Source organism: Seriola dumerili, unplaced genomic scaffold, assembly GCF_002260705.1.
Source record: "Seriola dumerili isolate Sdu_G_001 unplaced genomic scaffold, Sdu_1.0 BDQW01000550.1, whole genome shotgun sequence".
Taxonomy (NCBI): domain Eukaryota; kingdom Metazoa; phylum Chordata; class Actinopteri; order Carangiformes; family Carangidae; genus Seriola; species Seriola dumerili.
This window is the reverse complement of record NW_019174805.1, coordinates 1,027,191-1,048,732: the sequence shown is the minus strand read 5'-3', so window position 1 is coordinate 1,048,732 and position 21,542 is coordinate 1,027,191. Positions and strand designations below refer to the sequence as shown.

At 42.8% G+C, this 21,542-nt stretch overlaps 1 protein-coding gene across 1 annotated transcript in view; it reads right to left on the bottom strand.

Moving 5' to 3' along the window:
* Positions 1-21,542, bottom strand: part of cadps2 (calcium dependent secretion activator 2) — a 208,828-nt gene that overhangs the window by 27,022 nt on the left and 160,264 nt on the right. Inside the window, 9 exon segments of the mRNA XM_022764550.1 lie at positions 2,647-2,794; positions 3,140-3,295; positions 7,586-7,705; positions 9,404-9,545; positions 13,109-13,265; positions 17,528-17,536; positions 19,517-19,617; positions 19,946-20,075; positions 21,133-21,196. Coding sequence (XP_022620271.1) covers positions 2,647-2,794; positions 3,140-3,295; positions 7,586-7,705; positions 9,404-9,545; positions 13,109-13,265; positions 17,528-17,536; positions 19,517-19,617; positions 19,946-20,075; positions 21,133-21,196 — 1,027 coding nt within the window.

The following is a 21,542-nucleotide window of genomic DNA, read 5'->3' as shown; positions in this document are numbered from 1 at the left end:
CAGAGTCAAGACGTAAAGGCCCATTTCTGAAAACATGAACCTGCTCTTCAGCTGCATTAACACCAGATACAGACTCTGAACTTGTCTTGTATTGTGCTAAACATGTAAATTCACCTCACTGTTGACACTGTACACGCACTCTTATTTCTTGTGGCGAGTTTTTCATCACATTCATTGTTTTTTTCATTTATTCTTTACTCATCAGCTGATTTGTCTCCATTTTATTACTAAGTGAAGATATGGGGGCATGTGGGGCGACACTTAATTTCTCACAGAGAAACTTTTAAGTACATATGATGAACTTCTAAATTATTCTATATATATATATATATATATATTATTATTATTTAAAGCTCCATCCAGCCTAAAGGTCTGTGTCCATGTGTAGTGTGATTATAGATCAGCTCTAGGTTCTATATTAATACTGTGAAAGTATCAAAGCCTCAGTCCACAGAGAAATGCACACAGCCTGTATTCAGAAACTGAGCCTTAAAACCAGCCGTCAGGACTTCTGGAACTTTGTGATGTCACAACGAAGCAGTCACCAAGCCCCGCCCACCTGGACCCACCATCCAAACCTTGCAGGATTTGGTTTCTCCGAGTGATGACCACAAACATATCTTCAACACTTGAAATAAAACACAGAAGAAGAGGAAGATGTGCAGCTACCTATGATGGTATTAACACATGACCACCTACACATCGTGGCTTTAATGTGGAAATAAATTCCTGTTGCTTGTTATCATAAACTGAGATGTGTAAAATATGGGACCTTTAATTTTACTATAAAAGATGAAAATACCCAACAGCATATAAATGAGTTCACATTACAACAATAAAATGTTAATAAACTATAACAAAAATTTGATAAATAACAATTTCAGCACTATCCTTTATAAAATTACATTTTAATTAGACGGGGCAGCATTTTTATTAATTTTATGGAAAACCGTTGTGTACTTTTGTCACATGATGAAAGTATGAAATGAGAATATTAAATTACAGCAGCAGAACCCGTTAGTATGTGGAAGCTGTGTGTTGATATAATAGTGTGTCTCTGTGCAGGCATTTATTCAGCGTGTGTCGGCAGGAATAAATGGACAGATGGTGTTTTCGAGCGGCGGCGGCTTGTGGAAGCTGGAGAAGAGAGGAAGCTGAAGGTTAAGAGAACAGCGAGCTTAGCTCTCTGTCAAGACTGCCAGCGGCCAAGGGTTTCGCTCTCAGCGACGCCAAGGCTGCCGCCTCACACAGGCTTCACGGTCATCCATTTAACAGCTCGTGTCGAGCGTTTGGCCGTTTCAAGTGAACACAAATACACCTCAACTCCCCGTCTGCTGGATGTTTGGAGGGAAACAGTCACGTTTTAGTGGCTGATCTGACAGTCTGACTCGACCTGTTCAGTGTGAAGGCTGAAAATAAAAGATGGCTGAGGATTTTTAGAGGCTGACAGACTTTCACTCTGTCAGGAACAAGCCTCTGATGGTGAGCTGTGAGATGTAAACTGAAAAACACAAACATCCATCCATCTTAAGTGATTTCGTCTGACTTTCAGCCAAGAATCGTTTTTCTACAAACACGAAAAAATATTCTGCCAACGTGGAGACGATTCCTCTTGTTCCAAGTTTCTTCTCTTGTTTCTCTTTTTTCCAGGAATTATAAATTATATCAGAAAAAATTAGTTCATTTCAATGGAATAAACAACGAGTGGAGTCGTGGAGTAAATCTGTGCGGAGCCTTTTGTTCTTTTAGTTCAGATTGGATGAACCTGGACATGACAAGTGGAAGAGTCCTCAGAATCCTGATCATTTGCACAATGTTTTCATCCTATCTGCAAAAACTAAAACACGTCTGACTGTTGTGAGCGGATGAAGACCTCAGAGTCAGATCAGACGAGGGACACCCACGTCTGTTTCGAACATTAAAGACCACGGCTGCGGTGGAAAAGTCAAAAACATCTCCTTCCTTCGCCACTTTACCTCGACCTCCACGGAAAACACCACGAGGTCAAAAGGAAAGATGTGAAGGAGAATTCATAAGGAGAGTCCGACTGCACTTAAACCGACTTTATTTATAACACAGGAGATAAACACAGCGATCAATTTGGGTTTCCTGTCCTGTCAATCACTCAGAGGACGCAGCAGCTAAACTGATAAAACGTGAAAGGAATCCACAAGTAGAGAAAGTTGAGCCAATAAAATAATAATCAAATAAAATAAGGAAGTGAACATAAATTATATTCAGACATAAATATACAGATTCCTGACGCGTTTCACCTTTTCATACATGTGTTAATCAGAGAAAATGTATATTTAGTGCAGATTTAGTGAAAGTATATTGTGTTTTGTAATGAATTAGAGATTCAATATCCTTGTTCTTCCAGGTGACTCCCAACAAAGAGAAGTTTTCTATATTTATGGATTTCGAGTTTAGAAAATCAAAGTTTTGCATTGTGTCACAAATACACAACAGGTGCTCTGCTGTTTCTACAGTTACGTGGGTCTGCTGTGGCGTTGCTGCCGCAGGGAATTATGGGACAGCTTCATCTCCTGGTCCAGTTTTAGGACCGGATTAGACGTTTCACCTTCCAGTTGGAAGATACTGACAATAAATCAAACCCTGTGATCAGTCATGTGACCGTTGGCTCACCTCCTGCCCCGTGTCCAGCACGCAGAGTTTGGAGCACTGCTTCTTGGCGTCCATCAGCACGTTGAACATGGTGCAGACCGACAGCGGCACCCGGAAGTCCGTCGACTTACTCGCTTTCTGCATTTTGGCGTCGAATGCAGATTTTGTTCTGTGGCACGAAACAAAGAGAGGTTTTTGTGACTGACTGATGATTGATGAGCAAAGTTTCTATAATTCCTGTGAAACTGTGACAACATTTTTTTTTAACAAAATCATGAGAACTCAGAGATAATGAGAAAATAAAAAGTTAGTTTCCAGGTGACTTTGTTGAGCTTTGAGATTTTCAGGTTTTAAACCACTTCAGATTTGTGTTTCAAGTTTTTTGGAATCATAGCTCCGGAGCTAATTACTGCAGGGACAGTAATTACCGTTAATTAAACAAAGGAATTCATGAATTTTCGGTATGAGGTACAAAAATGAAGAGCGAGCATGAAAGGTCTGAGACAGGTGTGACCTCTTGACGCAGGCCTCCATCATGTCGCTGGCCATCAGTTTGAGTCTCTGCTCCAGATGTTTGGCGAACTCGGGCTCCGGCCAGTGGAGGTCCAGCACGAACATCTGCAGAGCATCCAGCTTCCAGAACAGATCCTCGGAGGTGGCCGAGCCGTTACTGCGGGGAGGATGGAGGAGGTTATTAACTGAGTTCAACAAATACAACATGAACACACACACACACACACACACACACACACACACACACACACACACACACACACACACACACACACACACACACACTTTTAACACAGACCTGATAACTAATCTCCTGTGATGCTCATTTGTTCACCATGCTCTTATTTTGGCAGCTGTTTACTGAGTCTTGTAATTCACTGCTGATAATTTTCCAGATTTATTTCCTTCCAACTCCAAGTGTTGCAGAGCGACGTTGATGATTACAAACAGAGCATTTTGAGTCTTTTATTTTGAAGGAACACCTTACTTCCTCTCCTCTCTTCCTTGTATCATCAACTTCTGTTTGTCACAGTTTATTTTCTGCAGTAATCCAAAAGCCTTATACCGAGTGAACCAGGGTGAGGCTAACAGCTAACAGCTAGCTTTAATTTATGTGTCAATGAGTTTTCATGATGTTATTGTTGTATTATTGTATTGTTATTATTATATCTTACAGTCTCAGTAAATTGCCGATGGACAGTCCCAGGACGTGTGGCCCTGGTCAGAGCGATGAGAACAATCTGATGTCTAAGTCATGTGATCTGTGGACGGTTGTGCAGCTGTGAGAAGGGACTGTTTTATAAAACAGACTGTGTTGGTGCGTTCAAGAACACTCCAACACCTGAGCCTCTGCAGCCCGCTGGTGAAAAGAGTAATTTGGAATTACTTTATTATTACAGGCAAGTCTGTAATTTTGTAATTTTCAGCTCATTTCCTCAGATGTTTTATTTGGTACAACTGTGTCTTCTATTATTATGAGACCCATGAAACGTACAACGAGGCTCATAAATTAAAACTTTCCAGCAGCTGGATCTCAAATCCAGGACGTCAGTCACTGAATGCACACGTTGTGGGCCGCGATAAATCATCTGTCTGCAGCAAGTATCCAGAAAAAGAATTGGCTGATAAATGAAAAAATGATCCTGAGACTGGCAGAATATTTCTTCTTTGTGTTTAATGTGCAGAAACATGCAGGTTCACCGATGTGCTCCTGTCCTCGTTGGTGAGACGCTCGGTCCTGATAAAGACTCATAGGGGACGCAGCTCAGGTCCTGGTGCGGTTCTTCTACAGGTTTTGTAAGTTTCGGCTGAGTGGTTTCAGTCAGTGAACACAGCGCCAGGCTGAGACAGACAGATGGACGTCTCCCCGCCTTCTCCCCTGCGCACAGGTTACACTGCAACACATGGCAACGCTTGCCGCCACCGACATCCAAGTGTACAGCGCCTGGCTAGAATGACAGCCACGGGAGGACGGAGGAGGGAGACGGGTGGGGAGGAAGGAGGGGGTTAAAACAAGCGCCACTCACTCCCTCACTTTTCTCACTACGCCTTTAAAAGACTGTTACCTTAACAAGTGGCGCACAGGAATAAACGCTTTGGGCTGCGTCCGCAGTGCAATTAGACGCTCGGTGGCAATCCCCCTCATGTCTAATTAGTGGTGCTCTTCTCTGAGCGCGCTCTGCCCCGCTCCCCGGGGAACGGGACGATCCCACTCGCCCGTCTGTGCTCGCTAATGAAGTGCCAGCTTTTCTCTCTCTCTCTCTCTCTTTTTTCATCGGAGCGAGGAGGGCCAAGTGAAGTGAGGTAGAGGAACAGTGTGGTCCGCGTTGTGGGAAAGGCTGGGGGAGTCGGAATGAGGAGCCTTTTTAAGAAACACACCCTCAATCAGCCTCCTGAGCCCCCCCCCCCCCCCCCCCCCAACATGGCCACCAGCTCATGGCTCAGTGTGTCCGTCAAAAAGATGTTCAGATTATGATCAGAGAAAACAAATCCTCACGAGTGTGTTCAGAACTTTTGCTTGAAAACTGCACAAACTATTTTACATTTCTTACTATGAATATTTCCCGCCTCAGCTGCCGTTTGCTTTCGAAGGAACAATTATATTTCAATGGAACTGCTCCGGTCGCTGGATTGGTTCATGGCAATAAAGCAAAGACACTAAACTTTGATGTCGAGTTGAAGTTCAGCGGCTGTCTTCACCATGTTGAGAGCGGGAGAGCAATCACAGCTCATGAGCTAATATGTTTTGAGTAAACTTGTATCTCCCGTTAGCGACCGAGCTAAAGAGCTACCACTTTTAATATTAATATTAATATTTTAATGGATAATTTAACAACAAAAAATAGAAAGAAAACTGGACATTTGGCTAAATAATTGTTTTAGTATCATTGTGAAATACTGGCATTACTTTCTTTTACTGATCTCAGGACAGTCAGTCAGCACCCTCATTATTTCCTGTCAACACAACTGCAGCAGTTCGTGACTTAGTGAAATCCAAATGTTGCTGATGAGAGTTATGGAGGAAGACGTGATGCCTCGTTTTAACGTTTTTAACATTTTAAATTTTGACTTGGTGATTTCCTGCGAGTGAGTCTGAGCTCCTCAGGTCGTTGACCTTTGGGGCTTCAAGGCTTCAACATCCGGTGAAAAAGATCTTCTGCTTTAAACTAATTTTTACAGACTTTTAAGATTTTACTTTTCTCCCGCTTTGTGCTTGTTTGGAGAAAACAGGTTCTATGATACAAAGGGAATGTAGGTGGAGAGATGCTCCTCATGTTTTGTGGGTGAAAATACTTTTTAACACCTTTTATTAGATATTTTTTTCTGCACCCTGGGATTCTGATATTCACTCACACAAAGGCTGCTGTGATCTGTTGGTTTGACGTTTGGAAAGATTAAATCAAGAGATGTTTAAAATCACAGTTTGATCAGCTCTTAAACATCATGAGTGTAAACGTTGTGACCACAATGACAAACATCGAGCTGACCTGACATACCAACACTCCACCACTCTGCTTTTGTTCCTGGCTCCAACATTAAAATCAACACCACATATTAGAATATGGAGCTGAACATCTGACAGCCTGCTTGTTGATTTTCATTAGTATTTTGTCGTGTTTTGATGCTGCAGGACACTTTCGCTTTTCTCACATGTGACAACAGAACATCTCTCAACTTACAAGATATCAGGTAGATTTATTCCGTGCAAGCTGCAACACAAAAATTGAGGCGACGTGTTATTATTGCACTGATACTCTCGACATCAAGACACACACACACACACACACACACGGCACAAGGAATCGTGACACACGGCGTCTTCATCGACGGAGTCTCTGAGGAGCGATCGCATGCAGGCGGCGCCCCGCTGACAAAAGAGCCACAGTGTCACAGAAACAATTTGAAAACCACAAACCTCCCTCGCATGTGAAGCCCGGCTCATTCAGCACAGGAATAATGCTGCAAGCTCTTCAGCTCGCTCAGAGACCAGGACTGAGAGTTTTTGTGGATTTTTCAATAAATTACTTTCACGATAAAACTTGAGCGGGGCTTCATGCAGGGGAGTGGAGGAGAATAAAAAAGCGGAAAGAATCAGTGGAGAAATTTCTTGATACAAAAATTCAGTGTAGAGATGTGGACAGACAGATGAACAGACACAGAGCTGCGACGCCACAGGTGAGCAGGACTGAGACGAGACGGTCCAGGCCAGAGGTCTTCACCCCCTGGAAACCAGAGCTGAACTGGTCCAGCTCTCCTGTCCACACTTTAACTCTCACTTAGGTCTGAGACCACAAATGCTGATTTCAACTCGGCTGTCCCATTTCAAAGACTCCTCCAAATGCATCCCCGTTTTCCTGGGCCACAGGGGCTCCACTGGGCGGATCCTTCGTGGCCCAACCTATCCCAAGATTCACTGCGCACCAGTTTTAAATGTCAGTATCGTGTTTCAGGTCAACAGCTGACGGTACAACTGTTAAAACCGAGGGCCTTAAAACCTCTAACAATATAAACCAGGACAGTTTGTCTCTAATCCATTAGAACATAATCAAAGACTCATTGAAGAAATTGATTGGTTTCCTTCGTTACTGTTCACATGTGACCCAAGTGACACACATGGTATGTTAAATAGCTCAGAGGTCTGTCAATCAAGCAAACTTCCGGTCAGAACTTTTCAGAATAAAGGCTGAACTGCTGTCAGGCTTTTATTTTGTAGGCAAAATCGCTACGGAGGAAGTGATTCTGTGGGTAACTGTTGCTGCCATGATGGAGAATTGTTCTGGGTCTTTTTTCTTGTGGATGGGTCACATTGTGGATTCAGGTAAAAAAAAAAGTTTTTCATACCTGTTTTACTACAAACTATCAGACCGTGTGAAGACCTCTTCGTCCAGGTCTGTCCACCGCCCCCTCCCCCCACCCGCCCCCCCCGCCCCCCTCCCCCCGTACATACGTGTTCTCACACAGAGGTCCCATCCAGGCAGGTGCCGAGAAACTGGGCATCTGCGGCAGCGTGAGGGGAAGGCTGGGGACTTTGGGAAGAGGAACGCTCGCTAGATTGTTAGTCAGTGACCTGACGGCGGCGAGGTCGATCGACGGCAGAGAGGGAAAATAATAAAGGAAGAAAAGAGAAAGAGAGAGAGAAGAAATAGTGACAGTAACAGTCAGCGTTCTTCGCCACGGCACACACACAGAAGAATGGTAATATATAATAGTAGCCACTTGTTCTGCCTGCAGTAATTCATGAATAGAAAACACCAATAAAAGACAGAAAAGTCACTGCTCACTTCTATTTTTTCTATTTTCTTTCAGTTCAGGTGCTTTTTATGAGAGAGCGTGGTTCAGCGCATTGTTCCTGACTGTGTGTCCTTGCCGTTTGTATTGTACATTCAGTTCTGCCTCCTTTTGTTCCCCTGCTGTCCTGTGCAGCGCTGCATTTGTTCAGTCCCCCTCGCGTTTTATTGTCCCCGTTACATTCATGCAGCAGCCAGTATCACACCTCCACAAATCATCACTGCTGAGAGTAAACTGAAGGTAAAAAACGACAATAGGAGACGGTTTCTACAAGAAAGGATCCACTGAAACGGACGGAGTTCATGAACCTGGGCCTCATACGACTTCTCCAGAGAGCGAGTCATTTTGATTTAATGAGTATGAATTCGACCAACATCATCTTTAATGTGTCTAAAAGAGACGTGAGACGTTCTGTACCGAAAGGATAAACTGATGTCCACATCCCTTCACACATGTCACGGTGAGAAACTGGATGTGAATGTGAGCTTGTCATATGTCACTGCAATGCTTTTTTGATAAATAAAATATTACATACGGCGGGAAATATCGCAATATTTGATGTTATTGAACATCAGCCCCGAGCCTAGTGACTCTGTTAGATTCAGTCTGGATTGGCACATCCCAGCTACCGTACCTTGACTATTACATCTACAGTGTAAGTGTGACATGTCTGGTTCGTGCTGCGGGTGATGCTGAATGACAGAGCTCTGCAGTGTGGTCCGTGTGTGTCGCACTTAATAAAATGTTTTTGCAGTCTGTGTTTAATCGGTAGCTACGTAGCAACATACACACCAAGTGCAGGAGTCATGTGTGTGTCGAAAGGTCAGGCTCTTAAAATTAACTCACTATTTCTGGGATTTTGCTCCAATTAAGCTTCATGAACTGCTGTCACATCTTCTCAGGATAAGTGCAAAGTTTTTAATCAAGTTAAAATGTTTTGAAGTCATGTTTGTCATAATGTATCTAGGGGAGATTTGTGTCCACTTGCGTCTGTGTATTGACTTTATTCACTGTTGAACTGCTTCTGAAACTCACCGCGCAGTCGGCCTGAGCACAACTGGAACTGCAGATGGAATATATTTTACACTATTTTGTACAAAACATGCCGGATGTGTTGAAACAACTCCACTCAAAAATTAAATCATTATTTCACATCTGTAACGCTCATGGTGAAATGATGAGAACAACATCGTCCAGAAAAAGACATGAACGGAGGAGAACAGGAACAGATTCTCTCAAACTGAGTGGAGGACGATTTAAAAAAGATTTAAATGACTGTTTTTCGATGTGAAGCAGATGCTGATAACACACAGAAACACAGTTAAAACTAAGGTTATATGAAACCTAGATGTCTAAATGATGTAAAACCTGTGTGGTTCATTCTTTCTCCACCGTACGGATTCTTAAGTCCTCCACGGTCGAAACCAGCGTCTGAAGCTAAGACTGACGGACGAGCGACAGGTGGGCGGGGTCTTACTTGACGGACTGCCAGGTCTCCTGCTCGAAGCCGCGGTGGATGGACTGGGCGATGGACGACTCCATCAGGTCGATGTAGCGCACCACCAGGGGCACGAACAGGTCCTGCAGGTGTTTGTGGAACGTCCCGTTACACAGGTGAGCTGTGGGAGGAGGAGGGGGCGGGGCCAAAAGAAGATCAGGTGAGAACGTTTAATCACTTTTCAGACCATTTCCATGGAAACTAAAAAAAGACAACAACAAAAAAAAAAAACCTACTTTGAACAACCACGTCTCCTTTATGTTCGATCTATTTGTACAATATACTTACAATTTGTTTTCTACAATATTCACTTAGCAGCAGGAAAAAGATTCAGCTTCTTACAGTTCTGTTACAGATAAACATTGTGGTCATTTCTGCACAAAACAATTAATCAATTATGATCAAAGCTGCTGTTTATTTCTCTGTCACTCGACTAATGAAGTTGTTTGATTAATCAACTAATTGTTTCAGCTCTAAAATGGATGTTTTGATTGACAGAGTCCACTGGTGTCTACTTTAACAGCTGGGACTCCAATATATATATATATATATATTATGGCCAAAAGTATATGGACACCCATGTCCAGTGAAGGGATCTCTTTATTTGGCATTTTTTTGGGAATACATTTATTAATTTGATGACCGAATCAATACTGCATATATGCAGCTAGAGCCAGCAGCCAGCTAGCTTAGGTTAGCTTAGCACCTAGACTGGAAACAAGGGTGCAGTGACTTCCTAAAGCCTAAATGAGCTTTAGAGGTGCTGGGAGCTGGATTTAGTTTCCTTTGGACAGAACTGGGTCAGGATGAAGGTGTTGATCTTCTCAGAGAGAAAGTCGATGAGTGAATTTACCAAAAATGCTGAACTATGACTTCGTTATTTGTTAGTGATACTTTAGATAACAGTGTTCCTCCGGCTTTGTGGCGACAAACAGTTTGTATCCTTCCTTTTCCTGTTGCAACAGAACAACGCCCCCGTGCCACAGATACTTTCCCCAGTTTGCTGTGGAAGAACCAGACTGTCCAAAAGAAAATCTGACATTCACCCGAACCTGAACGTTATAAGACGTACAAAGGTAGAACTCGTACCGTGGCAGCGTTGCTCCCCTGCACAGGTGTTGAGGATATTTTTGTGTGCACCCCCCCCCCCCCCCCCCCCCCCCCCCCCCCCCCCATCACCCCGGGCCCTCCTTGTGGGTTTGAGGCAGACTGTCAAACAGACAGATGAATCCTCAGCGACAGTAGCAGTCCACAGCGAGGAGAGTGCTGGGTGAGAAAGCGAGCAGGCTGGTCTCTCAGGACTTCATTAGTTTTAATTCCTCTCGCTCTGCTCCGTCATGATTAACACTAGCCTTTTTGCCCTCCGGAGAGTAAAAAAAAACCCACCTCCCTCGCAACCGCTCGCCTTCACACGCTGACAATGAAGTGAGCATTTAAGTAATCTACAGAACAACTGAGAGATAATACACTTGTTGAAGAGATTCCTCAAAGAGTGAAGAGTGTGTGAAATTCAGTTCTGAGTCCTGACATCGGCCGATACGCAGTCACAGCAGAGGCCTCAAAAAATAATAATACTGTGAACAAATAGAAAAGTCAAGGTTTGTTCTCTTGTTGTGAGGTTCAGTAAATCAACTCCATCATTTTTTGTTTTTTGTTTTTTTGTTTTCACTTTGTCACCCAAGTACGAGACTGGGTTTAAATCTCTCTCCTCTCACGTTAGACGTAATTATCGAAGAGGGAAGACCTCATTTGTGCAAATAGTCAAAACTATGATTTAGCTTGTTCCGTGTTTTGTCTCCGTCTACTGCCTCATTACACTCCAATTCAAGTCGGCTAATGTTGTGACACTTGGAATAATTACGGCATTAACAGAGGATGGTAATTAGAAAAAATATAAAAGATATGAGCCACAAAATCAAAAAAAAAAAAGAAGACATTTGCGGGTTCCTCACATAATGAAACAAGTTTTTTTTTGTTCTCAACAGTGCCCTTGGGCTGTCTGTCTATCTGCCTGCCTGTCTGTTACTGTATTGGAGGTACTTTGGCATCAGCCATGTTAAATAACGCCTCGCATCTCGCCAACTCTCTGCTGGCTCTGAGACAAAGCCTCGGCGCCGACAGAGGGCTCGGAGAGAGGAAACAATGAGCCGAGATTTTTCTTTTCCAGCAGTCGAACGAAACCTCAACAGTGAGACCTTTTTTTTTTTTTCAAGGGAAGAAAAATACGACAATAATCTGAAATACAGCAGTTCAATGTTGATGTCTGTTATACTTTAATTTAAACTTGCCACTGTTGTTTTTTTTTTAGGTTTATGTTTCTTTTTCACAGTTTGGACCTTGAGACGCAGAAAAGCACATTAGAGAAATAAGTAGGAATAAAAAATAAACTATGTCTTTATTCCTGAAATCATGTTTTGTTGATATGTGAATGTAGTTTACTATTCATAAGTTCAGAAAACAAGAACAATAATTGAGTGGAATTGTAAAAGGATTAACAGCAGTGGCCAGAGCACAGCAAGCCAACTAGCTTGTTTATCATCAGTCTATCATAACACGGTGAGAAGCTGGATGTGAATGTCAGCTTGTCATATGTCATATAGAATATTACATACGGCGGGAAATATCCCAATATTTGATGTTATCGAACATCAGCCCGAGCCTAGTGACTCTGTTAGATTCACTCTGGATTGTAGTACAAAGGAAAAGAAATGAGAACCAGGAAATAGAAAGTATCAAAGAGTCAGACTTGAAAAAGTTTGTGAGTAAAATTGGTCAAACTGCAGCTCAACAATCTCAAAAGTGAAGATAAATGTGACTGAAGCTGCAGAAAAACAATAAAAGTTTGTCAAACTTCGGCAGAAAAACTGAAAACTGTATTTTAGTTTATTTTATTTTATCTTTCAATCTTCACCCGGAGAGTTTAGTTTCCTGACCACTGACCGAAGGAATACGAGGCGAGTGAAGACGCTGGTGTGGTGACTGGATGATGTTGTGCTAACCTGTTGACAGGTAGGCAGGCCGGCCGACGCCGAGCCGAAGATAAAACCGTGGGCAGCCGATCGTGGCCCTCGTCCGGCCCCGACAGTTTTCTCTGCTGTTCGTGTTAATTACTTCCCTGCCGGAGCGTGCGAGGTGCCGTTAACCTCCTCTCTTAACAAGCCTTGTTTTCTCTGGCGTCACCAGTGTTAATTAGCGCTCTTAGTGGCGAGACCATGTGCCGTATGGGGGATTTCCTCCCCCCCACAAAAAAGGACAGAAAAAAAACTGCAGATTTAGAGGCATGAAAATTAGTAAAGAGGAGAGGATGTAAATGAAGCGAGGAGTTCAAAAAAGAAAAAAAAAGATTACAATCTGCTTTTTAAATGTCTTAAGCAGGAAAGTTGATCCACAGTTTTGATAATTCAATAAATAAAAACTGCACACAAGGTGCGGCTGACAGCTAGCTGGCTTCAAATTAACGACAGGGTTTATTCTGATATATAAACACCTGTATCTCTGTCTACCAGCAGCGACCTGGAAGTACGTCACTCTTCAGTTGTCTACAATACCGAATCCAGCGGTCTGATTTCTGTTTGCCTCAATATATAATATGTTGTCTTGCTGGAGTCGTGTTTCACGATCTCTACAACGAAGGTTAACTACCAAAAATGTCAAGTTCGTCCAGTCAGAGGAGGTCAGACTCACGGTCAGTTCGCAGGAAGTTGTTGAGGAGCTGGAACAGTGGGAAGCTGTCCCAGGAGTCGACCGCCTGGACCTGCAGAGCGGCGTCCATGTCGGCTTTGTACAGAGACAGGAATGTTTCGGCGTGTTCGGCCATCAGCTCCGGCCACCACGAGAAAGCCTGAAGAGAGAGAGAGAGAGAGAGAAGCAACATGAACAGGAAGTTGTTTTGTTTCATTGACAACTTTTCAAAATACAGTTTGAAGCCGTAGGAATACGACTGTTGGACAAAGAACATTTGTTGTTTAATTTGAAGATCTCATTGGATCCCTCGCAGGTTTCTGAAGGTGCAGTTTGAATCCTGAAGTCTGTGGTGTATAAATATGAAGGCACTCAATTATTCACCGCTTTTGGAAAGACAACAAGAGCATCCATAATTGTTGTCAGTTCACACTGTAAACTCAGCTTCAACTGTGCCATACATTTCTATTCTTAATCATGAATGTATCTGCAATTAGTGCTTTTCTAATCAGCTTTTCATGTAGGTGCTTGGACCGTTCGTTCGTGGCCCAGCCTATCCCAAGATTCATTGCAGGCTGGTGACGAAAGCAAAAGACGCCAACGGAGCGCTTGAGGACGACACTGTTAAAGCTGAGTATTGGGTTTCTTCTCAGAGCAACAGTGAACGGTACAACTATTAAAACCAAAGGCCTTACAACCTCAAGTTTTTGTGATAAAAAAAAAAAAAGTTGTGTGTTATTGAGGTTGCTAGGCGACAGGAGCGGTAAGGGCGGGCACAGCTGGTGACGCAAACCAGGAAATCCTCCGTTGGCCAGACTGTCTCATTTAGATCCGGCCTTCGCGGTCTATGACTGCCACAAAGGGCCACACCTTTGTCGACCGCTTCCTCCGAAGGATGCGGACGATGCACATTGATCCGATTAATGATCAGTTTTCATTTTGACAACAAAGGGTCTTTTTCTGTTGATCAGCGTTGGGGAAAAAAAAGCCACATTAAATATTCTTTGATTCAGTTTTGTGACGCATTTGAATGTGAAAATCTTTTTACAGGCTCCATGTTACTCGCTTGCTGTGTTTCTGCTGTTGATCAAAAACATCCTGATCCGACTCTGAAAGGTTGACCTGTTGAAGCTGCAGAAATCTAAATAAACCGAGGCGACATGCAAAGTATCTTTAGCTGCCGCGACTTTTAGCTGCTGTTAAAGTGAAAAAGAAGGAAAAAGGCCCAGAGGTGCTGTTGTGAAAGCGCCTGCTGATTCACTAACGCAGATGCCTTCGGTCTAAAGAGCATCCAGGCTGTGCGGCTCTCCAGTGGGCAGAGGTCAGCCTGCTCAGGTGACCGCTGCTATTGATGGCTGACCTCTGAGAGAAAAGTGCAACCAGTGCACTCAGGTCGGCGTTTGTATGTGACGGAGGAAGACGAGGCAGACGTGTAAGACGGGGAGAAGAAAAATGACACGGCAGCGGCTCATACTCGTGGCCTTGCAGGATGACTCGTCAGGCATTTCAAACGCGCCTTTTCGGTTTCCTGTTACTGACAATAAACGGCGGTAAACCAGCCTGATGGTTCTTCGTCACTTACGACTCATTCTTCTCAAGACATCCATTTCAGTAACAGCTGCTCGTGAATAAAGACGGCCATCAATCCATCAGGGAAGACAAAGAGGAAGAAGAGACAAAAACAGCAGCAGTAGATTCAAGGACAAGAGAGAGAACGAGAAACAGGAGATGTGAAGACAAGAATGGAGGGAGGAGCGACTGAAAGGACGAGTTTAAGTAGTAAAGGTGAGAGAAAGAAAGATGTTAGAGAATCAAAGATGGAAGGGAAGGAATAAAAAAGAAAGGTTGGCGGATGGTAGGAAGTATGGAAAAAGAGAAGCAGAAACACAAAAGGATTAAGAGAAAAAGTGAACAAAAGGAGGACTGTAAGTAAGGTGGGACGACGTAAAGAAAGAAGGACAGAAGAAGAACAAGAGGGGAAGAATGATGGGAAGAAGACATGCAAGATAGGAAGAAGAGAAGAGGGGAGGAAGAAATGTTATCAATATCAATCTGAGGAAAAAAGAAAACAACAGTGAACAAGGATTGAAGGAAAGAAGAAGAAGAGAATACAGGGGGAAAGGAAAACAGATAAAGCTAAGAAAGGGTGAAGGGAGGGGAAAAGAAAGGACAGAAGAAGCGAGGACTAAAGAGAAGACAAAAGAAAGAATGAAAAGAGAAAAAGAAATATGGAAAAAAGAAAAGTAGTGAACAAAAATGAGTAAACAAAGGAAAAATAGAAAGGACAGTAAGAAAGAAGATGGAAAAATAAAGAAAGGAAAACTGGAAGAAATAAAGGCATGGAAGAAAACAACGAAGGAAAGAGGGGAAAATGGAAGAGAGAAAAATAGTAGTACACAAAGGGGTAAAGATAAAGAGATAAAGCAGGGGAAGAAACAATAAATGACAGCAGGTGAAAACAGAGGGTAAGGGGTAGAAAGCAAAACAAAAAGAAAATAAGGACAGAAAGCAAAAGTATGGAGAAAACAAGGGAATAAAGACAGAAAGGGGAAAGACAGAAGAAGGTAGAAAAACAGTGATGGGAAGAATAATGGAAGAAGGGATTAATAAAAAAAAAAGGTCCAGTCTGTTGAAAACCAAAATGTTCTTTTAAGAGAGGAAGAGTGTCAGCCCTTTAAAGGGCTAATGTACTTATTGTCCCACCAAGGACATCCGTCCCTCCACAGCCTGCGCTCCACTAACAGCAAAATGCGAGAAAGTGTCATGACTGAATATTTTCCTTATTGTGGAGCGAGAGAGAGTCACGAAGGTGAAGGGGAGTGTTGGGGCAGAGACGGCAAACGGAGAACGAATGCAACCGGTAGACAACGAGGAGTTAATTCAGCCACAAGAGCATTAGTGAGGCGATAAGGTCTCGCTGTCAGTGATCCACATGATCTCGATGGGGGCTGAGGTCGCGACTCAACGCAGACCGGTCAAGATCTGCTTTTTTATGGACCCGGCTTTGTGCACGGAGGCGTTGTCGCGTTGGAACAGTAACAACAACATATTTGGCAAAATCGTTGACATTAAACGGCCACACCCCAAGCCCAACACCCGTATCAGTCGCCTACTGATGCATGTGCAAAGCTTGGTGGGTTTTGGAGCACGCCCTGCAACCTCCAAAAAGCTGAACGTAATTAGGGGGCGCTATAGAGCCGACACGCCAACAAACTACTCATTAGTACAAATACGTGTGCAGAGTTTCATGCGAATCCTAAAGGCATCAAAAACGTGTTTGTAAAATGAAAATTGACACACGGAATCTAAAATGCCTAAAATGATCAGTTTTAATAGTTTTATCAAACTGTTTGACGGTTCTGTTCGGACTCTTGGTCGAGGTTCAGCAAAGATCCACAACAAGTGTTGTGTTGTTTATTTACGTTCGACCTGAACCATCATCTTTACCAAACATTAACCAAAGTGGTTTTGTTGCCTAAACAAGGATGAAACTGCATTTATCATCATAATGTAACTTAAAATGATATAAACATTTCAAGGAGACATGGTTACATAAACATTCCCTTCACTGGAGCTGAAGGACCTCGACCCACATGCCGTACTCTTTCATTACCACGGCCTTTCTTTCACGGTTACCTCATTAATCCTATTTGACTGGTATTGACTGGTTATCTTGTTTTTTTTCTCTTTGTTGTGTTTGTTATTTATCTCTGCAGCGACCTCATGCTCTCTCAGCCAGCGGGAAAATAATTATATATCAAACTGCACTTAATGAGAGCAGAGAGGTTATTTACAGTCTATACTCTCCATAGTTTAAGTGGAGACGCCTCCTTTTTACCACTAGTTCTTTTCTTCTTCTATAAATGTCTTCAAACATGCTTAGCTTGGTATCATGCAAAGCTAACAGTCACACTACCTTCAGCAGAACATGATGTTCATTCATACCTGCAAACCTGTTCTACAATGTAATATAAACCTGGATATTTAAGGGTTTTAATTATCACACTGACAGTTTAAAATAAACAAGGTAACAGTTTTTCATTTCTTCATCTCTTTATCACGTCCACATCTGCGTAGCTCGATAAAAGTCCAGCGATTGAACCTTGAGTTCAGGTAATCTTTGTCAAACTAGTTTTTCTTCATGGAAAATGAACGTTCAAAGCTCAGATTTGACAGCGGTTTGATTATTCAGTCCATGAAACGTTACTTCTGATTTCCTTTGCATGATTATACTCAGTGGCAATCCTAGACTCTGTGGCAATCTTAAACTCCTCACATACAGACTGTTGGTAGAAGCTAGCTACAGCACATGTCGTCAGTTGCCCCACTCGGAGGGGTTTTGGGGCAACAGCAGTGATACATCAACAACAACAACACAAACTTGAGCGGAGGATGACTGAAACATTCACACAGCAAACTTACCTCTCTTCCCTTCCCACGGTGGAATAGAAACAAACAAAAAAAAAAGACAGAAAGAAAGAAAGGACAGTCAGATAAATAAGAAGATGTTTAATGTGAGTTTGTCTCCAGACAGATGACTCTTCTTCAACATTTACAGACGGTTCTTTCAGGCCTCAGTGGCCAATTTCTCAAATGTCTAGTGTCTAAAATTCTTCTTGGTTACTTTTTCTTTTATCATGAAACACTCAATGAAGTTTAAAGCGTCCCCTTGACTCAGAAGTAATATTGTAATATTGTTCCTTCAGTCTGTCACTGGACGGCTGTTTTCACATTCATCTGTTTGAGTATCAGCAGCATCACAACTAGTCTGGACTCAGTCCTGGTCCAATATGCAACTTCCACAACAAGTGTGATGTGGGAATGAGAAACCTCTGGTGCGCACACACTCAGAAGCAGGAGACACATCCTTTGTTCAGCAGTTTAACTTTTGAAATGACAAGAATAATAATATTTGCAGAGTTTTAATTTTCCAGCGAGGGAGGAGGAGGAGGAGGAGGAGGAGGCGGAGGAGGAGAAGTCATTTTCAAACCAGGTAATTAAACTGTATCAGACACAAGCAGTATTTTTATCTGGCATGAAACACAGATCTTTAAATGAAAAGACTGTAAAGCAAAAAAAAGAAGAAAAAAAAAGCAGCGTTCACATGAACTGCCTGAAACACCAGCTCGTCACTTTGACATTTCCATAATGAAACACTGACAAAAAATAAACAACAACAAAAAGCAGAGACGGAGAAGGAGAAAGAGAAGGAGCGTGTGATTGATGCCGACGGTAACCGGGTAAACAATTATGATTCATCTCTAAATTTAAGCTGTGACAGCTTGTGGCGCTATTCTGACAAAAAAAAAAAAAAAGAAGAAGAAAAAAAAAGCTTATTAATCTGTAGTTAACATCACTCACATCAGCTCCAAGCAGAGATCCACCGGTCGCCATGGCAGCGGCAGAGTGCGGCATGTTATTAATAGCTCAGAAACAGATGCCTGAGCGCCACGCTGCCACTTAGGGCCGATCAAACCGCCACGTCTCAACACCTATGATTGATCAGTTTTACACTGCGGCGTATAAACGCTGCGTGCATATGGGCCGTGGGCGTTGTTTTCATCGTGCCTCCGCCGCAGACTTTAATGCAGCGCCGCCACTTGCCATGTCATCTGCCACTTTAGCGCGAGCGCTGCCAGCTGAGGCAAGAGGAGGGAAATGGACAGTGCTGCGAAAAGTGATCAAGAATGTTAATGAAGTGATCAGGTGACATGCGGCATCTCTCGAAAAAAAGAAAAAAAGAAAAAAGAAAAAAGCAGAGCAGAGTTTGAATTGAAGATGAGACTCAGAGGAAGAAGAGTTTCACAGTAAAAGTCTTTGTAATTAATCCAAGGACTTGATTTCTTTAGCAAGTCAGCTACTCATAGAACATAAATATTGACTTCCTTAACTTTAATATAATTTGATTGATGGTTGATCCACGAGTCTCAACCTGAACACAGGTTTACGCTTTCTGATGAAATATAAAAAACATGACTGAGGATCTGAATACTGCTGAATAAAACGAAGGTTCCTGAGGGACGTTATCATGCTCATTCATATCTGCTCACTTACTGTTCTACTGTCTGTTGAAGCTTCAGCTGTGGTGCTTCCATGTATTGAATGCTCTTGTGTGCTGAACACTGTTGTTTATAAACCTGTTTGAACTGGGAGCTACAGATGGTCCTTATCAACGATATTTTACAGACTCGATTTATCAACTATTCAAAAACAAAATTATAATGAAAGTAAGTTTATTGAGTTTCTGTCAAAACATCGGTTTCTGAGCTTGGACTAAGAATAAAGATCAGTCTTCAGTTATTTATGTTCGGTCAACACGTTTCTTAGTGTGAAGCTCTGGTTTGTGTCTAAAACAATAAAAAAACAAACGCAAAGCCACATAACTATGAAGGACAAGTCCACGTTCAGTACCTCAGAGTGATGCTCCTCGTTCTGCTGCAGGACTTCGATGCAGAGCTCTCCCAGTCTCATCATGTCCTCCAGTCTTTTCTCTGGAGCTGCCTGAGCGTCCACTGAAGGTTCAAACACAGCAGGAAACATGTAGAGATTATAAATACTGCAGGTTATCTTAACACACACACTACATTTCCCATAAACCTTTGCTGGTTGTGCAGTAAGTGGTCGTCCGGGTCAAACCCTGCCGGTCGCTGCCAGATGACCCCGACACCCCTGCTCCTCAGAGGATGAACCGTTTAGATTTGAATGAACTCATGACCTTTCCTCTAGCGCCACCATGAGGATGAACTGTATTAACTGATACTAATTGTGAACGGAAACTCTGATTCGCTGATTGATGGAGTCGTGTGCAGAGAAAACTGAACCGACACCGATCCGTCAGACTCCGACCTTTGATCTGAGCGTAGTCGATCAGCTGACTGTAGTTGAGCCGAGCCGCTTTCTCCAGACACGTCTGCACCAGTTTCTTCATGTCCTCAGGAGGGACGGGCGTGGTGATGTCCTTCATCAGCACCTGGAACCACACAGACGAGGGCCACGTCTCAGCAACACACAACAGGAAACAGCATCTCAGAGCAGAGAATCACTCCCGACTTTTACTTTTAGGCCTAAGAGTAAAAGTATTTCATCAACTTTCATAACCTCAGAAATCAGTCCGGTAGGAGAAGTTCAGGAGGGAGTGAGCTCTCTGCTCTCTCCTCACACGAAGCTTCGACACCTTGATGATTTGGGTCTTTCAGAAGCAACGGTGGTAAATTAACATTTTTAACGCTGTTGCAACTCCTCAGGTAATTTGTGGATTTATTATTTATCAGTGTAAAGTTATGGAAAACAAGCTGCATTAACACACATGGTGGGTTTACTTATTTTATTTTTAATTATTATTATTTAATTATAATTTTAATTTATTTATTATTAGTTTGTTTAAAACTAAGAGCTTTATTTAAGAGATGTTACCACATACTTTCCAACCCTGGGTGAGATTACTGACATACTGAGGACAGCCTGCAGTGACTTAAATCACTTCTATTGATTTAGCGTCACAGGAGCTGTAGTTGACAGTTGAACTGAGAAGATAAATCCCATTATTTTCAATGCAGATGTGCCCACGTGTATCACTGCTGCCTGTGCTGATTTGCTGACATCCTGCAGGTTTAAATTGTGTTTACATTCATTGTTTAATCTGTGCCTGTTTATTTACAGCATAATGCAAATTAATTATTTTTACATCATACATTACCTGAATAGTTACCTATGCACCTGTACACATCAAGTCTATACATTAAAAGAGCAGCTACTTTCTGCTTTTCTTATTGTGTAATATAAAGCTCACCTGTTAGAGAACTACAGCACCATCAGCATCATTTCTAATTGTTAGCAACATCACGTTCTCCTATCCCTCGCTCAGAGTAACTGCAGTTCTACTCTCTGGATTTCTATGATTCTGCAACAAGTGAAAAACACAAGCGACAAATCTTCTGCTTTGTACATGAATAAGATTCAGAGACGCTGGGGAAACCTTTACAGGACGTCTGGACAAACATTAGAAGTGTTTCAATGCGTGCTTGTACCCGTTCCTGCAGGGAGAGTGTTGCCTTCAGGGCCCCATCTGGTCGTCCGAAGGGAAAGCAGTACCTGCAGATGCAAAACGTGGGCGGGCGTCACATTTAGAAACAATCTCAAGGACAACTGTGTGGAAACAAAAAAAGAAGAAGGAGGAGGAGGAGGAGGAGAAGAAGATGGAAGAACCAGCAGCAGCAGCAGCAGCAGCAGCAGCAGCAGAAAGACATCGGTTGGCGTCAACAGATGGCTGCCTCCTTTCATCTAATTACACTGATGGAGGAAGCTTTTCTCACCTCCCGCTCCGTCTGAGCGCAGACGAGGCGGTTCAGAGAGGTTTCATGTTGCTAATTGACAAGTGAACAGTACTTAATAAACAAAAGCACGTGGTCACGCAGGTCAGCCATTTATTGGACAAAAC